Source organism: Lolium perenne, chromosome 4, assembly GCF_019359855.2.
Source record: "Lolium perenne isolate Kyuss_39 chromosome 4, Kyuss_2.0, whole genome shotgun sequence".
In the NCBI taxonomy this organism is placed as follows: Eukaryota; Viridiplantae; Streptophyta; class Magnoliopsida; order Poales; family Poaceae; genus Lolium; species Lolium perenne.
In genome coordinates, this window is record NC_067247.2 from 24,287,570 (window position 1) to 24,310,686 (window position 23,117).

Genomic DNA, 23,117 nt, shown 5'->3' on the forward strand with positions numbered 1-23,117 from the left:
TCTGGCTGGTTTCGTGGCCCAACTGAAACCGACACCTCAAAATACTCTTCCTCTCTTGGACCTGGGCCTGCACTCTCTATCGGCCCAGCCCATGTAGAGTCATCCGATCCCTCCAACCCAGAGCCACGGTCGTCGGCTGGTGGGGCCTCCTCCTGCACCATCGGCGCAGACATATCCACATCGGGATCCTCTGTCCGCATGTCTGAAACTCCCATGCCTACCAATGTGACCTTGCCATCTGTCCTGTTGTCGCTCAAAGATTGCGACGATGCCAGCACCTCGGGATCCAAGCTTGGCGTGCGGGCGGGGACATCTATCACATGCGTGATTTGAACCACAGCCTCATTGGTTGTTGCCCTTTTCATAATAAGAATGGCAGGAATATAGCATTCGACTGACCAGCAATTGCATTATCGAAGGATGGTCTGAGAATGCTTGGACAATACAAGCTTAAACACAAACTAAAAGATGTGACATATTCTAATGTTTCCTTGTTGATGGACCATGGATAGCAGCAGCTGTGTACTGGTCAACTTCTGCTTTTGTCAGGGATGGCTTTAGCGACCTTACTGCAGCCTCAAAGTGAGCCTTGTCTATCGAAGGTGCTGTCAGATCCTCCCTCAGTGCCAACATTCCTGCTTCCCTGCACAGGCCTTCAAGGTCAGCACCGGTGAACAGCTCTGTGCGCTCCGCTATCTTCCCAAGGTCCACATCCTCCCCTAACTTCATCTTGCGTGTTTTGATGCGTAGTATCTCGTGCCGACCTTGCACATCTGGTGGCGGAACATACAACAGCTGCAGGTCAAGAGAAAGTTATGGTCAGTTGTTGCTGATGAACATGTCAGAGAAACAGAGTCGGGGAAATACCATGTCAAAACGCCCTGGACGGAGAAGAGCTGCATCGATTGCCTTGGGACGATTAGTAGCAGCCAAAACAATAATCCCCTGCAACAGAAAACCAGATAGCATCTTACTAAACAGATGGTAGATAATCAATAGAATCATGTTAGAAACTATCAGCAAGCTAAGAAGTACCGTGGCCAGTTCTAAACCATCCATTTCAGTCAACAAAGTTGATAGGAGACTTTCTCCTAGTGTGGTATTGCCGTCCCCATCAGGACCAGTTCTGCAAGATCATACAGGTGCCAAACTAAGTTATTCGTTACAAAATTAGCATTCTCGACGGTCAGTACTAGTGCTGATAAAATAGATTCACAAGTACACAACTAAAGTTCACATAAACCTTGGTTGGTCCTGATAAAAATTAAATTCAGGAAAAAATTCTTAGAAAATAGTCGACACTCCTAATTCCTGATGCATGAACAAATTTCTGCATTGATGTACACCATAACAAACACAACTTTCTTGATCAGATAGTTGCAACAGGAGTATATATGTATCCATTCTCATTATTTCTACAAGTCCCTGTTTTACTAAAATCACACATTAGTTACGTAGATTTCAAGTGTATATTTCATATGTTAACAGGATCTCAGTGTATACCTTTTAGGGGCAATTGCATCAGCCTCATCAAAAAATATAATGCTTGGAGCAGATAGACGTGCCCTCTGGAATGTTCTTCGCAACAAAGCATCACCTTCTCCAACATACTTCGAGTATAATTCTGCACCACTGGTTGACAATATATTTCAAAACCAAGATGGCATTCGATGAAGAGCAAATCTTGAACAGCAGGTGCCTAGGCTAAGTTTTTCTATTCACCAGTTTAAGTTTATCTAAACTGCACAATGCTATAGCAATTGAACCAACAAATACTGCCAGCTCGATCAAAATAACATATGCATTAGTAAGAAATAAGTGTTTTGTGCCTAAAACAACTTCATATTTATTCCTTCATCTGACAACTATCTCAGTTGTCACTATGTCTGAGATTAATTGCTCTCAGCTTGGTAATAGAATGTATGGACTCTTTCACATGGTAGAATAGAGAACTGAGATTTGATTCAAAGAATGGACATGGTAATCGTTCTATGACAAACCTCAAAGAAAAGAAAGAAGCTTGGGAAGCATGTGCTGCAGCCTTGGCAAGGGTGGTCTTTGAGCACCCTGGAGGGCCATGCAAAAGCACACCACGAACTGGTGTTATCCCTAGTCTAGCAAATGCAGCAGCATGTTTGATGGGCCACTCAACAGCTTGCTGAAGCTTTTTCTGAAACATAGAAACAATCACCATTACAGTAGGTTTACTGTAAAATAGACAAAAAAATATGAAAAATATCTCAACCTTTAGATCTTTCAAACCTCCTATATCATCCCATGAAACAGATGAAGCTTTTATCATGCTTGCCTTGACCTGAGATCTAGCAGACTCCCAATCTTCGATGAGTAGTGTGAGCATCTTCTCATCCCCAGATGAGTTTGATAATCTACGATAAGCAACTAGTGTAGCTTCTCGACATAGACCTTTTAAATTAGCTCCAGTATAACCATTGCAGCATCCAGCAATAGTCTGAAGATCGACACTTTCATGAAGATGTAGGTTCTTGGTATGAAGCTACAAAAAAAATGGTCTGTAAGATTATACTTTGGGTAAAAAACCGTGACATCAGCTGATGGATTCACACAATGCAGGTTTTACAGTGTTATGTTACAGACATTTTAGGCACAGTGCATATAATGTCAAGTAGGGGCCAGTGACAATAGTACCTTCTATACAAACATTTCAAGTCATGCATCCAAAAGGACAATACTTCGCAGATTTAACCACACAATCGGATAGTACGAGGCATTATACAACATAGAAGCCATCACAAATTGAAAATACTGGCCCAAAGTGAAAATCTTAAATTACCTTAAGGATGTCCAGCCTTTCTTCTACAGTAGGAACAGAGACCTCTATCTCTGAGTCAAAACGTCCTGCCCTTCTCAATGCTGTATCAACATCATCCACCCTGCACATCATGGGACGAGATATTGTTTCAATAGAACAAATTTCCGTGAGACTATAGTCTTGTCCTACTAAAAGTACTCGTAAACATGTCCATTAAAACAAAAAAAACTACAAATCCTACCTGTTAGTTGCCGCAACAACAGCTACGTGAGGAAGCTTCTTCGACGACTTTCTGTTTCCGTCCATCAAAGTTAGCAGCTGCGCAACAATGCGGGACCCTTGCTCTCTCCTGTGAAATCGCATTAAGGAAACAGATTTCGACATGCGCAAAAGAGATGTAAATGGTATAACAAGCATACCTACTGTCACGTCGCGGACATATAGCATCCAATTCATCGATGAAAACGATGGCTGGCCTACCCCGTGATGCCTGGGAGTACGCTTCAGCGAAAGCTTCACGCAGGAACTTCTCGCCCTCTCCGGCATGAGGCTTGTGCACAGAGGTCGGGCTGCCAAGACAGAGGCACAATAAAGAAGTGACGATGGTGCCGAAATACACACAGGGAAGCAAATGACGCTCCTATTTGGCAGGTTAAAAATTCAGTTATCAAAGTCGGCAAGTCAGTACTCGATCGTTGTCAGGTGGGCGTTGCACTCCCGAACGATGGCTTGGACAAGGCTTGTCTGACAAGAACAAGAAGAAGCAATCTTCAGAAACGCACATAGGGTCAGTATTTCAAGGAGGATCATCAAGACGTGGCCACTGGGAGTGCGTTACCTTTCCGGTGCCAGGGGGGCCGTAGAGCAGCAATCCTCTGGGCCACTGAAGAATACAAGCTCGCGCGGCACACGGAGCGAAAATTGGTCAAGCGAAGGCGCGATGGGTGCTGAAATTGGTGGCGGGGAGTAGAAGGGGACAGAGACAGACAAGTGGTACTACCTTGAGCCCGAGCAGGCGGGCCTGCCGGGCGTAGAGGGAGGGGTACACCGCGAGCTCCCGGAGAGCTTGAAGGGCCATGCGGTTCCCGGCGACGGCCTCCTCCGCCCGCCAACCTCCCGCCGGCTCGCCTTCGTCTCCATTACCGCCGTCGCCGGCGACTCTGCTCCCCGCGGCCATCGCCTCGTCTGTTTGGGTTATTTCACTTGCCTGGCTGCTCTCCGAGACCGGCGCGGCGGACGTAAGTTGTCGCGCAGGCGGGAGCGACGACGGAGGTGTCCGGAATCGCCGGGACTGTAAGAGAAAACCCACCCCGCAAAACCCTAGAGGCCTAGACCCTCATTTAGGGCCCATTCCGTTCCCGAATTTGGGCCGGCCTGGATATGCACAAGATGGGCCTATACCGAGCGAGGATGAATCCCACTGGCCCAATAGGTGCTCGGTGACTAGCGGTTTGCAACGGAGGAGCCGTGTCGGGAGCGTACTGCTGGAGTGACGTGGTCTTCAACCCGTTAGGCATTGCTCGCCGATCGGAGAGGAAGACGACGACTCTAGAGGGTTCTGATGTAAAATACCCATCGACTCCTGAAGAAAACGGCAGATGGTTTTGATGTCGCCTCTTCCTTCGGTCTTCACGGTCGACCCCCGCCCCCACCACCGGTCAAAACCACCTTCCTCCACCGCCCGTGCCCAGCGCCACTCCCGCGTCGCCATGGATCCCCGCTTCTCGATCCTCGACCTCCGCCGGTCTGATGTCGCCCTCCCTCTAAACTCTCTCATCTCCGGCCAACTCCCCAAATCTAGCACCCTGAACCAAACCCTAATATTAGACCGTTAGCGAGCTCCCCACATATGTACGAGATCTCCACATGCACCCTACTCCACCCTAAACCTAATTTTCTTTCCTCATTCCGTCGGTGACGCCCGTCTCCGGTGAGGTACATTCCTCGCCTGGATGGTGACGTCGCGGCCAGCCGCATTGTCCCCATCGGCAGTGAGCTTCATCTTCTTCCTGCCCAACCATGGCGTGAGGGAAAAGTTGGTTGGCCTAGCAGACCTCGCAAAGAATGAGGTGGGTATGCGTCGACGCGCTAACTCGTTCATAGTTTGTAATGTCTTTCATGTTAGACGCGAGCAGAATGTTGCCGCTCATCTTTAGCTTGTTCGAGTAAGTTTAGAGGTTGTCGTGCGTGGCCTGATGTTCTCCCATTTGCATTCGGAAACAATTTGTATCAACATTATGTTGGTTGATCACGGCCCTGTGGTTGATTAATAAAGCACACCCATTTCATCCATAAAAAACTAAAATAGGACCTCCCCATGATATGTTTATCTTTTTTGAGAATTACCACCCCATGATATGTATCCGTGGATTGTATTCGTTGTGGTAACTAGGCCTGCTTCTCCAAACACGAAAAGAGCCGTAAAAAAAAAAAAAAAAACTGGGCCGTTGCCTCTTTCTTGGCAACCGCAGCAGCATCTGCCTCGCTCGTCGGCGCGCGCCAAAACCCTAGCAAGACCCCTCTTTCGCCGCCCGCCTCCCGCCTCCGCCGCACGACCAACCCAAACCCCACCGCGAGGTCAGGCGAGCGAGCGAATAGCCGGCGGCGAGAATGGGGCGCGACAAGACCCGGAGGCTCTCCGGCAGCCGGCACTTCCGGCAGCGGATGGTGCTGGCGACGCTGACCTCCACCCCGGTCACCATCGTCGACATCCGCGCCGACGGCACGCCGGGCCTCCGGGACCACGAGGTCTCCCTCCTCCGCCTCCTCGACAAGATCTCCGACCACAGCGACATCGAGATCAACGAGACAGGCACGTTCTCCCCTCTCCGACTCGTCGAGTCTTCTTGCCGCCTGCCGAGGGGAAAGAGGACTCGATTCGGTTGCTGATTTATAGCGGGTCTGCTCGCAGGGACCAAGCTGAGGTACAAGCCGGGGGTCATCATCGGCGGGAAGGACCTGGAGCACGACTGCGGGCTGCAGCGCGGGATCGGCTACTTCCTCGAGCCGCTCGTACTGCTCGGCCTTTTCGGCCGGTCGCCCCTGTCGATCCGGCTCAAAGGTGGAACTCATTTCCTCATCTAGTTTATGCTTGGGGTGCGTAGAATTTGCAAAAAGATTGGTTCCTACTGTGCTGTTAGAACGATTGATTGTCATTTTTTTTTCTACCAGTAAGTATGATATTATTTCAGGCAGAGGTTTTCCGATTAGCTTGTTCTAGAATTGTGAGTTGTAGAGTTTGTTTCACTGTTCAGTCAAATGGGTTGTTTTAATTAGTGTGTGTGTGTGTGTGTCATGCGATTGTGCCCTAATCTTGTATGAATTGCTTTGACAAAGGTTGGTTTGATTGGGGTTTAGTTAGTTTGGTTGAGTTCAAGGCTGCTGAGTGAGAAGCGTTGGCTCTTCTACATGAGCCTATCATCCTTGATTGTGCTTAAGGTGTTGTAGGATTAACGAAATTGTTGTAGACAACGCGCTGGCAGGTCAATTAATTGTCACGTTTTCTTTTATTAGGCAGAGGTTGTGGCATGTGGTTGTTCTAGGATTACTTGTTATAGAGAGTTTGCTCCATTTGTTCAGCCAAATAGGTTGTTTTAATTGGTTCATGTGGATTATGTGGTTGCGCCCTGTTCTTGTGTTGATTGCTTTGACAAGGGGGGTCTTATTGGGGTTTAGTTAATTTGATGGAATTCAGTGTTGCTGAGTTATGGCCATTTCTGTTTATCCAATGAAGATACCCTGTTAACATGAGGTGCTCTGTCGTATTTATTTCAAGCTTCATAAACTTCTATAAGGCAAAATCTACAAGGACCAGGAAGAAAAAAAAAATTTATTAGTATCTTCTGCACAAAATTCATGGTCATTGATGTTACTTATCATACAACGTCTTCCGCTTCTGCATCTGCTATAGAGTTTAAATTTGATGCCTTTGTTTGTAGGAATCACAAATGATACAAAGGACCCTTCTGTGGATACTTTCCGGATGGTCACATTGCATATGCTCAAGCATTTTGGTGTTCCTCTTGAGGGGCTAGAGCTAAAAATTGAAAGCCGGGGAGCTCCTCCTCTTGGTGGCGGTGAAGTGCTTCTTCGAGTTCCCAATATAAACAGCACCTTGACGGTGTGTTGGAGTTTACTTCTGCTAACATTTCGCGATCTCTGTTGACATTATCCTTCTAACGTTAACTGTTTCCACAGGCAGTTAATTGGGTTGACGAAGGCATGGTAAAGAGGATAAGAGGTGTTACATTCTCCACCAGAGTGTCTCCCCAGATTGAAAACCGTATCCTCTATGCTGCCCGTGGACTCTTCAATAAGTTCATTCCTGATGTTCATATATTCACTGATCATAGATCGGGTGCATCTGGTGGAAGGTATTTTTTCCAGTTTGGCCTGTTGAATAGTAATAGCGGCACACCCTGCTTTTTATCTCATGATGTCTTTACAACTCAAAAACTTATTCATCTTTGTGGCAGGTCAGCAGGCTATGGTGTATCTGTTGTTGCTGAGACCACAACAGGCTGTCTAATTTCTGCAGATGCTACTGTGAGTCATACCAATGTTGACGAATTAAGTACTGAATCTGAGAAGCCTGAGCTAATGTCTCCAGAGGATCTTGGTGAACAAGTTGCATCAATGCTGCTAGAAGAGGTGGCTCAAGGCGGAGTTGTCGACTCAACACATCAGGTCTGATATTTCATACCAGTTTTTTCTTTTCTTATCTTTAGCAGGCTGGTTGTATATATTTTTGAATTGCAATTGATAGTTTTTTTCCTTGTCATATGCCTATAGTACGATTGACGATCAATTCTTTGTTTTTTTTTTGTCTGCTCTATGAAGCACTTAGATATCTCTCCAACATCAATGGTCTAGTTCTTTGGACTGGTTCATATTGTAGGAAGATAACCGATTCAGTATTTCAGTATTTTTATTTTCTTTCCTTGAAAACACAGGGGGGCAGAACCCATTCATTCACTGACCACTGTAGTAGCTCAAAAAACCACACATAGAAGCTGGATAGGAACTACAAATTTAAGCCAAAGATAGCATGCATCGATTTTTGCCCATTAGAATTATTCTTTTATGCAAGTTCTTCTGGCAACCTAGTCCTTAGTTCATTTTGGCAAAATAATTCTGAGATCGTGTTAGCCTATTCTCTTAAGGCTCTATTCAGATATTTTTAGGGCCTTTTTCAGATCTTGCTTCAAAATGCATGTTATGTTTTGTTACATGATGTCTCTCTTGTAAATAATTTGCAGGGCCTTCTGTTTATGCTGTGCGCTCTATGCCCGCCTGATGTGTCAAAGGTCCGTGTGGGACAGCTGACACCATACGCCATAGAAACACTCCGAAACATCAGGGATTTCCTTGACGTCAAGTTCATCATCAAGCCCGACCCAAATTCAAACACGGTTACATTGAAATGTGTTGGTGCGGGAGTAAAGAACCTTGCTCGGAAGATTTCATAAACAGAAGGATCACGAATCTCATCAAGGATGGAAGGATGCAGCAGTGTTTTGCAACTGCAACACAACAATTTTCATAGCCGCTGTTATAAGTTATGTTGCAAGGTAGTTTTGATGTAAGCTATTTGTTCTGGAATGGATTTGCCTGATGATAGTATTGTGTACACTCAACTGTATCTGATATTCTCATCTATCCAATAGAGCAACTGCTCTTCGGCTTCTGTTTCCTGAGAAAACAGGTGTGAGACTGTGTTCACTTTTACATAGAGATATTAGTGTTAACATTCAGCACGCACGCTTGATCTGCCTTTTCTTTCTACTAGCCTGTTACATCTTGCAACATTTGAAAGGTCATTGTGCATGTTATTGTTCAAGAAGATTGTCAACTGATATCGTACAATCATTCATATCGATTGAAATCTACGCTCACCTAACACATATATGATGGCTGGGCATCATTCTGCTCAGCTTAGCCCAATCAATATACACACAAGCACAAAACTTCTAGTCTTCTCCCTATTAATTCACCCATCTATGTACACAACTGAATATCAACAAGAGAAGAACACAAAACCACTTCATCAGCATCACTACACTTTCTCCTTAACATAAGCAATGGTGAATATCCAAATCAGAGACAAGACCCAGCCGCAGGAAAGGGTGGCGGTGCCGCTGCTGGCGCCGGAGAAGCCAGTCGGGTTGTCCGGGCCATACATTGAGGTTCCACCAGGGTTATTGTTCGCGTTCAGCACCGTCGAGCCCGACCCTCCACCGACCGCCGGTCCCGTCCCTGTCGTTGGACCGGTGCTGTAGCCCGGAGTCATGCCCGCCGACCCGAAGCCTGGCGTGCCTGTTACTGCCGGACTACCGGAGCTGCTCGAACTGCAGCACATGTGGCAAATGCATGATCAGCATAGAAGAAGAAATTTCATGAATTTTTCTGTTCCATACGAAATTCCTGAAAAAATCGTGTGTTCAAGATATGACTGAAAACAAGTTACTATCATTTCTTGATCTTACCCTGCTGATGTCTGGTACATGCAAGCTCCCGAACCTGAAGAATTCTCCAACTCGTCAGTACAACAATTTCCGAGTTAATTACAGAATATCAGGTGATGTAGTGAGTGAGTGGGAGTCTGGTTACTTGGGTTGGTGGCGACGAGCATGCCGGCGCCGCCGAAGTCGCAGCTGGTCGGCGAGGGGTTCCGCTGGAAGTAGCTGTTGAACGCGTAGGAGGCGTGTGCCTGCATGGTGTTTGGGTTGTAGCAGCTGCCCATGGGCTGCAGTGCCGAGCAGTCGGCGCCGCCCATGCCGCACGCGTAGTCCATCCCGGCCTGCAGCGCCGCCTCCATCACCCCTGCCTTCGCCACGCACCACGTCCCCGCTCCCGCCATCGTGGTGGGCGCCGCGCCGGTGGGCACCGTGGTTGCGGGCGCAGGGAAAGTAGGCGTCGCCCCGATGGGCACCGTCGTCGCCGGCGCGGGGTACACCGGCGTCGTCGGCACGGCGCCGACGCCGCCGCCCTGCGGTGGGTACGGGTATGTTGCGGGGTTAGTGACTGGCGACGTGCCGGGCACTGCAGTCGGTGTCGTTGCCGGGTTGGTGATCGGCGCGGTGACCGGGTTGGTGAACGGCGCCGGCGTCGTCATCGACGGGTCGGGCATCGTCGACGGCTCCGGGTACAGCGGCGGGAAGTTGGGATTGGTGGCGAAGCCCGGGTTGGTGGATGGCACGGTGACGACGCCAGGGTTCGACGCCGGGTTCGTGGCCGGCACGGTCACCGGGTTGGTCACGGGCGCGAACACGTCGCGCACGGTCGTCGCGCCGAGGAGCTCCCGCCGGCTCCGAGAACGGCACGAGGCCTCCGCGACATGACCCGATGTAGATGATGAGGTTGAGAGCAGGAGAATACAGAAGATGCAGTTAAGAGCAGGAACCGCCATTGATCGATGGAGCAACGGCGAAGGTAAGGCTGACTAGGCTAGGAAGGAAACGGAGCTGGAAATGTAGGAAGTGGAGCTGGAGGTGTGGGAGAAAGGAGCAAATGCAGTCCAACAAAGAGGAAATTTAAAGGCAGTGTGTGTGATACAAAGTGGAAAAGCATAAGCAATAGGTGAAAGGCCCCAAAGTGGATCGTAATTTGTCCTAGATTATTGCAAATTGCAATGCGATGCGTGCTCCTTTTCAAATTTTCAAACAATTTTTGAAAGTACATGTAGTATGTCTCCTTTGTTGTCGATCGCATGTGGCTGGTGTGGGACTATCTTTTTCATGTATTTTTTTTTTTCATTTGTGACCATCCTCCTTCGGTTGCAAAGAATTTGCACCAACGAAATACAGCATAATCTTTATATATTGCCCTGATGAGAATACTAGCAATGCGGAATGGGGCGGCGTTCCTGTTTTCAGGAGAAAAGCATGTGGATAGAAGGCAACGAGGGTATGATGTAACCTGCACACTGGCAATCGACAGCATTCCCCTCCTGTTCTTGTCAAAACACACGCAAAAGGAAAAAATGCTTTGCTCTCGACAGGTCCAATTCAGAAAGGTGCTTTCTCTGGTGACTCTCGAGCAGGGTCCTGATCTAGTGCTAGTCTTGCGCTGATCCCTGTAGTACGTTCATGTCAATCATAATCCTCAATCCAATCCAAATAGATGCATGTATCCTCACACACATCCTGACAGGAACTTTGAACACACTGGTCTGGTCTGCTAGGCTTAGCTTTGAAGGAGAAAAAATTGAGCTTTGAGGAAACACTAGGAACATTGGGCTTTTGGATCAACTTGGACAGATCAGATGGGCGTGGATGCATATGCATGCATTGCATGGCCTTTCGAAAAGGCTGCCCTTGGTTGCTCATGCCATGTGTGTGCACGCACCTCATTGATCCTTGCCTGCATTTGCACTCTGGAATCACTTTGCGTAGATGTTCAGGTTTATGTGTGCCTCTCTACCCAGATAAGAGTTCTTGCTGTTTCTCCGTTGCGAAAGAGCTGCGACAAGCTATTTCTCACTAAAATGGTCGGAAATGTCCCACTGGAAGATTATGTATCCGATTGGAAGAGCTGAAAACAGAGACTCTTGCTGTGAATTTTTGTTTCATCCCACAAACTAAGGTTGGACCAATGCAGGGATGAAGCAGCCATGGCTTTCTGAACCTTAATGAGTGAGGCAGGAGGAATCTGTATTTCTGCATATGTCAGAGGAATCAATTCTGTTGCACTCCTTGTTGGTTGCCAAAACAAGGAAGCAGGGGGTACCTATCTCTCTACATTAGCAAGCTTGCAGGTTGGTTGCGTTCCTCCTCATATACCCGATTTTGTTTATGAAATCTAGTCTTGAGCATAGTTCGAAATGTCCACCTGAATTTTTATGAAATTTAATCTTGATCATAGTTCATGTATGCCAAATGTCCACCTTAAAATTTATGAAATTTAATTTTGAACATAGTTCATGTATGCTAATTGTCCACCTATTTTTTTTTATGAAATTTAATCTTGAACCTAGTATATATGTGAAAATGATGATTGGTTAAGTCTGATGCACATCAATTTGACAAGGAAAGTTAACGGGGGCGGACTGCAGGGCCTTGGCTGCTAGATTCGTCAGTGTCATCCAGTCAATTTTGAGCTGATCAATACCCCTCTTCTTTCTAAAGTTGGGATTAGGATCTGGCCTCCTGCTTTTTGTTAGCAATGCTAACAGTGCCATCCATCCAAATCCAAATGGCCACACCGGAGGACAGCACTTCCTGAATTGCTTATCAGCATTTTGGCTAGGACCACTTAGATTTGCGTAAAAGTCGCCGAATCCATCGTCGGGGGTAATCTTTTCATAGGCTATCATCACAGGTAGATAGGGCTACAATATTGATCCTACGTAGGTAGCACACATGTGGATGTGGAGTTGTCTCTTTGCTGATCACACCAAAGGTGATGACTAGAGAACTTTACAGAGGCAGAGTAGGGGTTCTCAACTACGTCACTCTGGCATATGCTGCAGAGTAGGGGTTCTCAACTACGTGTCGCATGGCACGCGTGCCGCCACGACGTAGGTGATCCTTTTTGATAATAATTTTCGGAGGTGGTCCTTTTTGACAATTCACTCGGTCAGGTGGTCTCTTTTGTCAAAAATTCGGAAGGACAAGGTTCCAAATGCTTTTACTAATTAATTATGTGAAAACTAAAGTACTTCCTCTGCCATGAATACTTTTCGCATATTTGATGAATCCAAAACATATTTTAGCATATATTTTGGCTAAACATGTGACAAGTAGTATTCAGGGCCGGAGAGAGCAACCAGCTAGTTCTACTACATTGTCACATGAAGTATGTACAAGAGTGGTAGTACTACATAATTAGTGTCTGTTTTGTCCGCTCTAAGGCCATGTTCGGTTAATCCCCACCTTAAGTAGATTGGAGTGTATTGAAGAGTATTAGGAGGGATTTTAACTTGGCTTGGATCTAATACCCCTCAATACACCCCAAATCTAGATTGTTTGGCTGAAATTGAACGAGATCTAAAAGTAACCAACTTTCCGATACATGCCGACCTATATGTGGAGTACTGCCCAAATTTCTCGAAACATGTAGGGCTGTCAGATGGGAGGCTCACTTGTCAGGATGGGAGGCTCACTTGTCAGCGACCCAAAGTTACATGACTTGCGTCAGAGGGTCTATGCCCACATCAGGATGTGCCCCATTAAGCACTCGGTTATATATCGGACCACGATACAACCACTTGTTTGAAGTATCCACGTCGAACCGTCCCGGAATGTCAAAGTTTTCGTCCTTGTTATCATAGTCTATGATGTCCTTAGCTACAAAATGGTCGCCCCCCAATCCTGGCTCTAGCTCGCAATGCGATTTACCATGGAGGTATATAAAGAGAGAAAGAAACAACACCTAGGTAGGCAGCCATTGGCCGCGTGCTCAACCTTCAAGTACAATGGCAAAACGGAAGCGAAGATTAGATGAGGCAGCTGAGCCAAGTGGACGAGGAGGAAAAGGTAATGTGCACTTTGCTTAAGAGCTAAGGCCAAAGAGGAATGTGAATGGATCGGCGGCTAGACATGCATGGGGTCGTTAAACTAAGACATGGGATTGATTAAAGCGGGGCGACTATACGAGAAAGAAAACTAGAAAAGCCATGGCATTGGCATGCATGCACACGTCAATCTGACCGACCGATCGGATCGAATAGAAAGATGAGAAAAGAGAGAGAGATAAGGAGTACTATATGGCCAACTAGCTACCGCGATTGCATATATTTGCATGCACGACATGATTATGGTACGTGAGTGCTATGCTAATCGAGTGAGGTTCACCTGAACATTCTTCCTTGGCTGGGTCCCACGCGAATCACGTGCATTTTCTCAGCCTACGTACGTAAGCACGTGACTCGTTGCAGTTTTTTCTTTCTCGTGGGAGCACATGCTGCGCAGCAACGGAAAACCCAGGATCAACTTTGGTAGCTGGGCCGGCAGGCCAGGCCCGAACTCTCAAAGAGAAGCCTCCAAGGTGCAAACGCGGCCTGCTTTCCGTCTTTAATTGACTCCCGGAAAATATCTACACACGACACCGGCGTGTATACTGACGAAATTATTATCACAAGAGGACGTAAGTGCTCTTTTATTTTTTTCCTTTCAGAAAAACCTTTCAAAAAAAGAGAGTACGTAAGGGTACGTCCAACGATCGTTCCTAGTGAAACTTACAAGTTGATTGATGACGGCCATAATAATGAGGCCGTTGAGAAGCTGACGACGGGTGGTTAACATGTACAATAGGTAGATAGAAAAATACACAACTTTATTAATGTATGTTTTATTTTTCACCCTCACAAAATTTCTAGGAGCACGTCGTAGAGCTGGCTCTTGCGTAGAGCTCGCTTACCTTCTCTTCTATTCTCTCTTATCCAACTAAGCATAAATATAACATTTAAATCCTTACATCTTGCTGAATAGTTCCTATTGTATTTGCTCTAACGCTAGCACCGCGCACCTCCTTCGGCGTTTTGTGCCTGCGGCCCAACTTGGTAGCCTCGTTATTGTTTTTTTCATTCTTGATTTTGAACAATTTCTTATTATGTTTTCATTTTTCACCAATTTCCTTTTTTTTGTTTAGGACTTTTGAAAATGTTCATACTTTAAAAAATATAGGTTTAAATTACTTCTACTTTTAAAAATTGTTCAGATCTAAAAAATGTGCAGATCTTGAAAAGGTTCAGATTTGAAAATAATTTAGTTTTCAAAAAGTTCATATTTACAAATTGTTCATATGTCAAAAAGTTAAAATTTTGATTTTTTCATCTTTTAAATTTGTTCTGATTTGAAACATATTCAGATTTTTTAAATATTGTTTGGAATTTTTCAAAAACAAAAAAAAAACCGTAGACAAAAAAGCACAAGACCTTTGTGAAAACCGGAAAAAGTGTTTCATCAAAGTGTATGTTCAAATCAGTTTTTAGCTACCGAATCCACTAAGGAAGCGAAGTGGGCCCTAGACACATATATTTGTAGAAGAAAATTCTCGTGTGAGTACAAATACTCAGCTAAGTCACCTTTTCCAAAACATGATATTTGTCAAGCAATTTAAATTGTGAACCTTTTCTCAAATCGATACTACTGTGATTCATCTGGTCGTAATATTTGTTTTTTTCGACAAAAAAAAAACAAAGAGAAAATTGTAATATTTGGTAGAGAAAGCACTCAATTATTAAAATATATATAGAAGTTGAAATGAGCAATGTCTCCGGGAGCCATAGATGTGTCTAGCTTGTTGATGGATTCCCTGTTATACAAAAAACAAAGAGAAAGTTGTAGTTTAGCACGGTTGCATCTACATGCCTGGCCATGGGCAGCCCGGCCCGAGGTCCAAGGCCCGGCCCAAAGCCCAACCCATAAATTCTGGGCCTGGGCCTAGAAATTTTGGCCCAATGGCCGGGCCAGGCTGGGCTTGGGTAGTCTAAAAACACGAAATAGCGAAGTGGCCCCACCCATGGCCCGACGGGCTTTAGTGGTTTTGGCCAAGCTAGGCCAGACTTGGGCCCAGTTTTTGCACGTCGTGCTTTTTTTGGCCCGGCCCGAAACATGCCCAGATATAATGTACACACCCACTAAACCTGGTTTTTAATACCGAACTACAATAAAATAACTCAAAAAGATGGATATAGTACAACATTATACTATGTCAAAAAATAGAGGGAAAACTTATGGGGCATAAAAAAAAGTGGTAATAGATGTATGTTTCCCTCAAATGCCAAAGCATATTTACCTCAAACTTTACGGGTCAATAATATGTTTGTACTACAATGCGTATATATTTTCTTAAATTTTGGTGCACCGAAAATCTCTAAAAGAAGTGAGTGTATAGGTGCCCACGATTAAGAAACCACTCTCAATAACAAATGGAAATTCGTCATGAATAACAGTGTATACCCATGGTGCCACGACCTGCAGACATGCACACAACTTCATTGGTCATATCGGACATGTTTGGTAGCCCACATGCTCGCCAGCTAGGCTCGGTGTAGCAAAAAAGTTGGCTGATTTGGTGTTTCCCTCCCCTCCGGTTATGGCAGCATGATTTTAAAAGCACCTCCGGACCAGACCTGGAAAAAACATCCGAATCAGCTATTCTCCTAGGGACATATCCGTTGTTTGTTTTAGCGATGGAACTTTTCACCTGTGGGTAGTATGTGAGGTTCCTTCCGCCCCTTCTCCTTTAATTTCACTCACCACTTGCTTCTAATCAACAAAACCATGCTTGAAATCAAAATAAGTTGTAAATAAAAAAGATGCGCGCCGATGATATGATTCCATTTTGACTATTGGTTTTGAGTTCTGATTGCTTTAAATTTTCAATTAGGTTCAGAACGTTTTTACCAAATTTTGTCAAATTCATCACACACGGTTCACCATTTAAAATTTCCTTTAAAGAGCAACTTCACGTCGCCATTACTTCTCGTGTTGTAACTATTTCGTTTCGGTGATCGGAAACCACTAGATCCACACCTCGCTAGTATAGTGTGAGTGTGCTAGTTCATGCCGTTATTGTAGCATGTGTTGGTCAACCTCTTACTCACGGGCGGAGCGTCGTGGAGGCGAAAGTGGGCTGCTGCCCCCCCTTTCCAAAACGCAATTTTCTTTTACTAGGCACCGCAAGTTAGCCCATCAGCTGACTCAGCCATCAGGCACAATTCTACTTCCCCTTTTCCCAATTCGACCACACGAAACCGCACGAACAGGTGGATTCCCGAACAGGTGATGCCAACAGAGACAACTCGCGTCCACCGCCTTCCATGGCTAGCTCAGCCAATGGCTAGCTCTCCTCTCGTCGATCCCCTCCTGACCCCTCGATCCTCCTCCTTGGCGCCATGCCGCCGCGATCCAACGCCGTGGACGGCTGCTGCCCGCTGCTCCGCCCAGCCCGGGCGCCCAGCGCCCCCCACTGCATGCCACCGGCCAGCCGTGTGAGGCACTTCGTATGTGTTTCTGAATTTCGATTTTTTTCGTTGAGAATTGGGATGAACTGTAATTTAGAAGCCCATTAATCCACTGGATTGCTCAATCGGTCTATTTTTTTATTTAGGTAGTAATGGGGAAACAGAAGAAGATGCAGTCCTTTAAAAAAAAAAAATGAGCTGAAGAAACTTTTGACCTTGAACATACTTCCGTTCCTGATGCTATGGCTATTGCGTAATAAAATGGAAGGGTTTTCTTGCAGATAGCATGCTACTACAAATAGAAAGGGAAATTGCTTTAATAATCCCATATGAAGATATTATTGCTAATTTCAAAGCTAAGAAGAACCAAGAGCATTTCTCTAGCTAGTTATAGGTCACAGCGAGTTGTCTTTTTTTTTTTTTTACGTAAGAACACATATATTAATAAAACAGCAGGCCGCCTCATTAAAAACCTTCCAGTCCCCTTAGATACTCTGGTAAGGAAAAGAGTGCGTAAGAAACCTGTTGCTCGGAGATTACAGTGTTCCTACAATCTAAGGTGATCAAATCCCGAACGCAGTCAGGAGCTGAATCACGTAAACAACCAGAAAACCCAGATTTGCCTAACTGAGCCAGGACATGCGCTACTCCATTACAACTTCGCTCAACTTTTAAGATAGCGATATCCCGGAAGATCTTCAGAAGTTCCCGCGCCTCCAAAGTAGCAGCCCAACTAGTGGATCGAACCTGGCCTGTGTCTGTTATCGCATGAACTGCATTGTAGCAGTCCGACTCTAACATCGCAGGCCACCGGTGGATGGAGATCAGTTGGCGCAAACCTTCAACGCATGCAATGACCTTGGCCTCCTCTGCACTCCCACATAGCGGAAAGGACTTCCATTCAGTGAGTAGAGGATGGCCGTTATGGTCCCTGATAATAATACCGACTCCCGCATTCTTGGTCGTAGGATCCTAGCCAGCATCGACATTAGCCTTAACAGTACCATCAGATGGAGGAGACCATTTCACAGCTTTAACCATCTCCTCACCTCCATTACAGTGAATGATCGATGATAATTGACTAAGTATGGGACAGAGGCGGAGACGGAGGCCTTCCCATCACCATGAACAATGTTGTTCCTATGATGCCAAGCACGCCAAAGTAAGAAGATAATCTTTGGCCTCTGATCCTTTGGGGCATTACCAAGAAGTGCAAAGATCCATTCCTTCTGATTCTCACGAAAAGCCAACTCGTCGGGTATCACCCATTGCGTACGCAGCTCCTCGCGAAATGCACGCGCAACAATGCATGAAATAAGAGCATGATGAGAGTCCTCAACCACACAGCCACAGATCGAGCAGGTTGGGTTAACCGTAGCTATACGCCGATACAAATTCTGTCGAGTACCAAGCGAGTCCGACGCCACCCTCCAGGCAAAAATTCTGAGTTTCGGAGGAACATTAGCTTTCCATACGAGGTCCCAAATTTTCCTTTCTCCAGTAGGATTCACCCTAGTCTGACCACCGTAGAGCTCTACAAGTTTTGGCTGCATCCCAATACGATATGCGGAGCGGACACTGAATAATCCATTGTGTTCCCCGCTCCAGGCTATAAAATCATCAGACGCTCGAGGTGCCAGTTTGATGCTAAGAACCATTGCAGCGTCATGATCAAAACAACAATCACGGACAGCCTCCGCATTCCAAGTTCTGTTCTCTTGATCAATGAGCTCGGACACCCATTTACGGTGTGAATGGCCTTTCTTCCCGTCCAACTTCAGAGCACCCTGACGCGGGAGCCAATTATCTCTAAAAAAATTAACACTTGAGCCCGTACCAATCCGCCAAATAATTCCTTCCTTCAGTAATTCAAGGCCATGAACAATACCTTGCCAAGTTTGAGATTGATTTTGAATGAAAGCTGTATCCAGAAGGTGGCCAGACGGATAGTATCTAGCTTTGAGTAACCATGCACAGAGGCTATCAGGAGAGTGAATCAAACGCCAAGCCTGTCTGGCGAGAAGAGCTTGATTGAACATTTGCAAATCACGAAAACCAGTTCCTCCATATGCCTTTGGTCTGGTCACTTTATCCCAAGAGTGCCAGTGCATCTTTCTCTTGTTGACCTCATCGCCCCACCAAAAGTCTCGAATTATGCGCTCCAAGTCACCAATTAGACCAGCAGGAAATTTGAACACCCCCATAGCATATGTAGACACTGACTGCAAAATTGATTTGATGAGAATATCCTTTGCACCTGAGGACATGTATTTTTCTGACCAATCACTTGCATGCTTGGTAAATTTTCCCTTGGTAGACTTGAACTTTCCTTTCGTCAACCTCCCTTCAGGCACCGGCAACCCAAGGTATTTCTCTTCGAAGCAAGTGGTTTCATATTTGAGTATCTGTTTAATCTCAGCTTGTACCTCATCCGAGCAGCTTTCCCCATACATTATAGAACATTTACCAAGGCTCACTAGCTGCCCAGTTCCCAGTTCATATCTGTCAAGGATGGATTTGACAATATTTGCTTGATCCACCGAGCCTTCAAAGAATAAGAGGCTATCATCGGCAAATAAAAGGTGGGAGATACCCGGTGCACGCCGGCATATGTGTAACTCACGCAAAGACTGGGCCTCAATTTCCTTCCGAATAAGACAAGACAGACCGTCAGCAACAAACAAGAAAAGGTATGGCGAAAGAGGATCACCTTGGCGGATACCACGAGATGGGGTGCAGGAGTCCAACATATTTCCGTTAAAGCGAACTGAGTATCGAACGGTGGTAACACACGCCATCACCCACCGAATCTATTGACTTTGAAAGCCCAACTTCGCTAAAACCCCTTCCAAAAACCTCCAGTCGACGCGGTCATACGCTTTGGCCATATCCAGCTTATAAGCACAAAATTTCTTACGAGCTGCCGAACCCGTCTGAATGGCATGTATGCACTCAAAGGCCATCAGAGCATTATCTGTTATAAGGCACCCAGGAATGAAGGCACTTTGTGTAGGTGAGATAATATCCTGGAGAATAGGCCTCAACCTGTTAACTAAGCACTTGGAGACCACTTTAAAAATCACATTGCAAAGGCTTATTGGGCGAAAATCTTTGAGAACCTCAGGGTCATTCTTCTTGGGGATTAGGACGATCGCCGTATCATTGACCTCATCAGGCATATTACCAGTAGTAAAAAATAGCTGCACTGCATTGACCACTTCATCTTTTAGCAAACTCCAGTTACGCTGCAGGAAACGAGCTGGAAAACCATCAGGCCCAGGGCCTTTAGAGGACCAATCTGAAACAGCGCATCACTTATTTCTTTCTCTATAAAAGGAGAGCAGAGCTTCTCATTCATTTCCGCATCAACACAAGTCCTCATGCCATCAATGACCAATGCAGGATAGATATTGTCTTCCTGAGTAAAAAGCTGCTTGAAGAAATCCCTAGTCATAGATTCCATCTCCCCAACATCAGATGTCCAGGAACCGTCTTCCCTTTTCAAACGACGAATTTTATTCTTCCTACGCCTCCAGGAAGAACGCCGATGGAAGTACTTTGTGTTTCGGTCTCCTTCACGCAGCCAGGCGATTCTCGACCGCTGCATCCACATGATCTCCTCTCTGTATAATAGCTCATCCATTTCTTTCTCAATACCAATCCGAGTCGCAATGCTGACATCGTCCGAGAGGTGCTGCAGCTCATCCAACAAGGTACGTTTTTTTATCAATTTCTTTTGGTACCGATCTGAAATGCTGCTTGCGCCACCCCTGCAGATTTTCCATGACATCACTCAGCGATGCTGCAATACCGCCCAAGTTGCCTCCTGGCAATCTGCGAGACCAGGCTTCCTCCACAGCCGCCGCTAGGGACGGCTCCCATTCCCAGGCCACCTCGTATCTTTTAATTGGCTTATTAGATCTACAGTTGCTCGCCTCATTCACCGACAAAAGAATGGGGCAATGGTCAGACCGAGACGAGGTGATGTGCCGCAATCTATGATCAGGAAAGGTGCTCGACCAAGCTGGAGATGCTACGGCTCTGTCTAGTCGGACTTTAACATTCCGTTCACCCTTTTGTTTGTTATCAAAGGTCCAGGGGGTTCCAATGAAACCAATATCGTGCAAATCACAGTGTGAGAGAACCTCTCGGAAGTCCAACATAAGGCATTCCGATCGAGCAGTTTGGGAGAAATGTTCTTCCTACCACATAGCTTCATTGAAGTCCCCAAGCATCACCCAAGGTTCATCAGAATGGTCCTTCAATTGTCGCAGTTTAGTCCACATGAGGTGACGATCACTCGCTTTCGGTTCTCCATAGATAAAAGTGCCTCTCCACATGTGATCATAAGGACCTCCACTCACATGGACATCAATATGGCGATTGCTAAATGAAAGAAGATTAACTGTAATGTCTTCTGTCCAGTATAGAGCAATGCCGCCGCCTTTACCAACCCCTGGAACATGAAAACATTCTTTCATACCAAGTCGAAATCTCAAATTTTGCACCCTTTCCTTGCTTTGTCTAGTCTCAGAGATAAAGACTAAACAGGGCTTATATGTCTGTACCAAACAGACAAGCTCTTGAACAGTCGAAGGATGCCCTAACCCCCAGCTGTTCCATCCTAATGTCGTCATTGGGCTCGGCGGTTCTCCTCGGAGGAGGCCGCCGATGTTGCCAAGTCGGTATCAGGTACTGTAGTCTTCCTTTGCTTAGAGCGATCACGCGGGTTTGTGTAGCTTGGAGGTGGCGGAGGCACTTCCTCTGTGCTAGCCTCTGAGCCATTGCCCATATTGGCTCCCTCCTCAGAGTTGGGGTCTTCCAGAATAAGCCTTCTTCTGGTTTTTGCGAGTTCATTGTCATCTAAGTCTTCCTCCATCGGAGCAGTTTTAAGAGGGCTAGAAGCAGTATCTTCCACCTCCGTTTCAGTATCTAACGCAGCATCATGAGAGGACCTCTTCTTCGCCAGTGGGTTCACAACACCACCACGGCCAGCATGACCACCACGAGATGGAGCACGTGCATGAAAGCGTCGCGGTTCAGAAACCGGCAAGGAGCTGCGGCGTACTGCAAGCATCCAGGCACCATATTGCAAATCTTTCTCCTCCCAAACCCCATCACCACACTCCTCGTGATCGTGACCGAGCAGCCCACAATGCTTGCAAAAGAACGGGATTTTTTCATACTTAACAGGTAGCCTCCTCCTTCCTTCTCCCTAGACGGATAGCGAGACGAAACGAATCAGAGGTTTTGAGATGTCTATCATCACCCTAAGTCGCACATAGTTCCCCTCGAAAAAAAGCTTCGGAGTCATCTGTGTCTCTTTGGTTTTCCCCACGCGACGTGCAAGATCATCCACAACCGCTCTCTTCCTGTATAGCTCCGACAGTCCATGGATTTGCGCCCAGACGTACAGACCTCCGAAAACCACCTTCTCAGGATCTTCCCGACCATCATAATCGTGCACAAGCAATTCCCATCCACGGAAAGTCCAGGGCCCCTGGTGGACTACCTTCTTCCAATCGCCGAGACAGTGCATCTGAAAGATGAACAAATTCTCACCAGCCTCTCTGCAGATCGGCTCCCTGGACAGATTCCACATAGCTTTCATCTTGGCGAATAGAGCATCCGCGCTGAACGATCTAGATGTATGAACTTTCCCAATCGCTAGCCATCTCGCCTCTTTCTGGTACTCTTTCACCGAATCCACATCGATAACAACATCATCCAGCTCGTCCTCACGCAGATCCAGATGCGCAAACATGTCATCGATCTCAGCTTCCTTCCCTGTGCTTGATCCCGCGACAACATCACCAGAATTCGCCGCCATGGAGGACAGCGCCCAAACCCTCTATCACGCAGACGCGGCAGGGCCAGAAAGGAACGCAGAGCAGCACACGCAGACGACCGAGCGCGATCCGGCCAAGGTTCGAAGGATAAAGATCAAGGGATCGAAGGAATTGATCCAATCTCACGGGGCGATCGGGGATCGCCGCCGGAGCACAAGAAACCCTAACGAAGGGGTACGTGTTAGATAAGACTGTTTGCTTAGGTGAAAGAGCATTGAATAGCGAGTTGTCTTTTGCTCAGTATATGCGGTCTTTTCTTTTGGAGCATCCAGATATACTTTCAACAATGTTCAGGTATATTCTAACTAGTTATACATGTTGTATTTGTGTGCAGAAGATACTTATACATCATCATGACATTACCATCTAGTAGCACCTTACATCTGTTCTATGAGTTGCCCCCCTTTTTTACGCCTGTTTGGTGGTTTCTTTTATGAAAATAGCCCCTCTTGTATTTGGTCCACGCTCCGCCACTGCTCTTACTTGTCTCTTGGTCATCTAGTTCATAAAGTAGCTAGACCTTGTGCATGCTAGTACCTTACGAGAGTGGTACTTGTAATGGTGGTTG

The 23,117-nt window shown here is 46.3% G+C and overlaps 4 protein-coding genes across 4 annotated transcripts; 1 reads left to right on the forward strand and 3 right to left on the reverse strand.

Moving 5' to 3' along the window:
• Positions 1 to 389: 389 nt before the first annotated feature.
• On the reverse strand, positions 390 to 4,095 carry LOC127291932 (cell division control protein 48 homolog B-like). Its single transcript, XM_051321255.1, has 12 exons — positions 3,792 to 4,095; positions 3,630 to 3,674; positions 3,480 to 3,535; positions 3,211 to 3,360; positions 3,033 to 3,140; positions 2,813 to 2,912; positions 2,246 to 2,515; positions 2,001 to 2,170; positions 1,504 to 1,632; positions 1,036 to 1,126; positions 868 to 945; positions 390 to 795 (listed from the first exon to the last, which is right to left on the reverse strand). The coding sequence occupies exons 1-12, from the start codon at positions 3,966 to 3,968 to the stop codon at positions 481 to 483; spliced, it is 1,689 nt and encodes a 562-aa protein (XP_051177215.1). The 5' UTR covers positions 3,969 to 4,095; the 3' UTR covers positions 390 to 480.
• A 1,183-nt stretch (positions 4,096 to 5,278) lies between these two features.
• On the forward strand, positions 5,279 to 8,492 carry LOC127291933 (probable RNA 3'-terminal phosphate cyclase-like protein). Its single transcript, XM_051321256.2, has 6 exons — positions 5,279 to 5,603; positions 5,703 to 5,852; positions 6,730 to 6,911; positions 6,989 to 7,164; positions 7,267 to 7,477; positions 8,050 to 8,492. The coding sequence occupies exons 1-6, from the start codon at positions 5,402 to 5,404 to the stop codon at positions 8,257 to 8,259; spliced, it is 1,131 nt and encodes a 376-aa protein (XP_051177216.1). The 5' UTR covers positions 5,279 to 5,401; the 3' UTR covers positions 8,260 to 8,492.
• A 108-nt stretch (positions 8,493 to 8,600) lies between these two features.
• LOC127291934 (uncharacterized) lies at positions 8,601 to 10,410 on the reverse strand. Its single transcript, XM_051321257.2, has 3 exons — positions 9,401 to 10,410; positions 9,277 to 9,310; positions 8,601 to 9,138 (listed from the first exon to the last, which is right to left on the reverse strand). The coding sequence occupies exons 1-3, from the start codon at positions 10,197 to 10,199 to the stop codon at positions 8,847 to 8,849; spliced, it is 1,125 nt and encodes a 374-aa protein (XP_051177217.1). The 5' UTR covers positions 10,200 to 10,410; the 3' UTR covers positions 8,601 to 8,846.
• A 7,262-nt stretch (positions 10,411 to 17,672) lies between these two features.
• LOC127346621 (uncharacterized) lies at positions 17,673 to 20,582 on the reverse strand. Its single transcript, XM_051372905.1, has 5 exons — positions 20,512 to 20,582; positions 19,945 to 20,470; positions 19,557 to 19,900; positions 18,109 to 19,202; positions 17,673 to 17,749 (listed from the first exon to the last, which is right to left on the reverse strand). Exons 1-5 carry the CDS (start codon positions 20,580 to 20,582, stop codon positions 17,673 to 17,675), a joined length of 2,112 nt encoding a protein of 703 aa, XP_051228865.1.
• Positions 20,583 to 23,117: the final 2,535 nt, after the last annotated feature.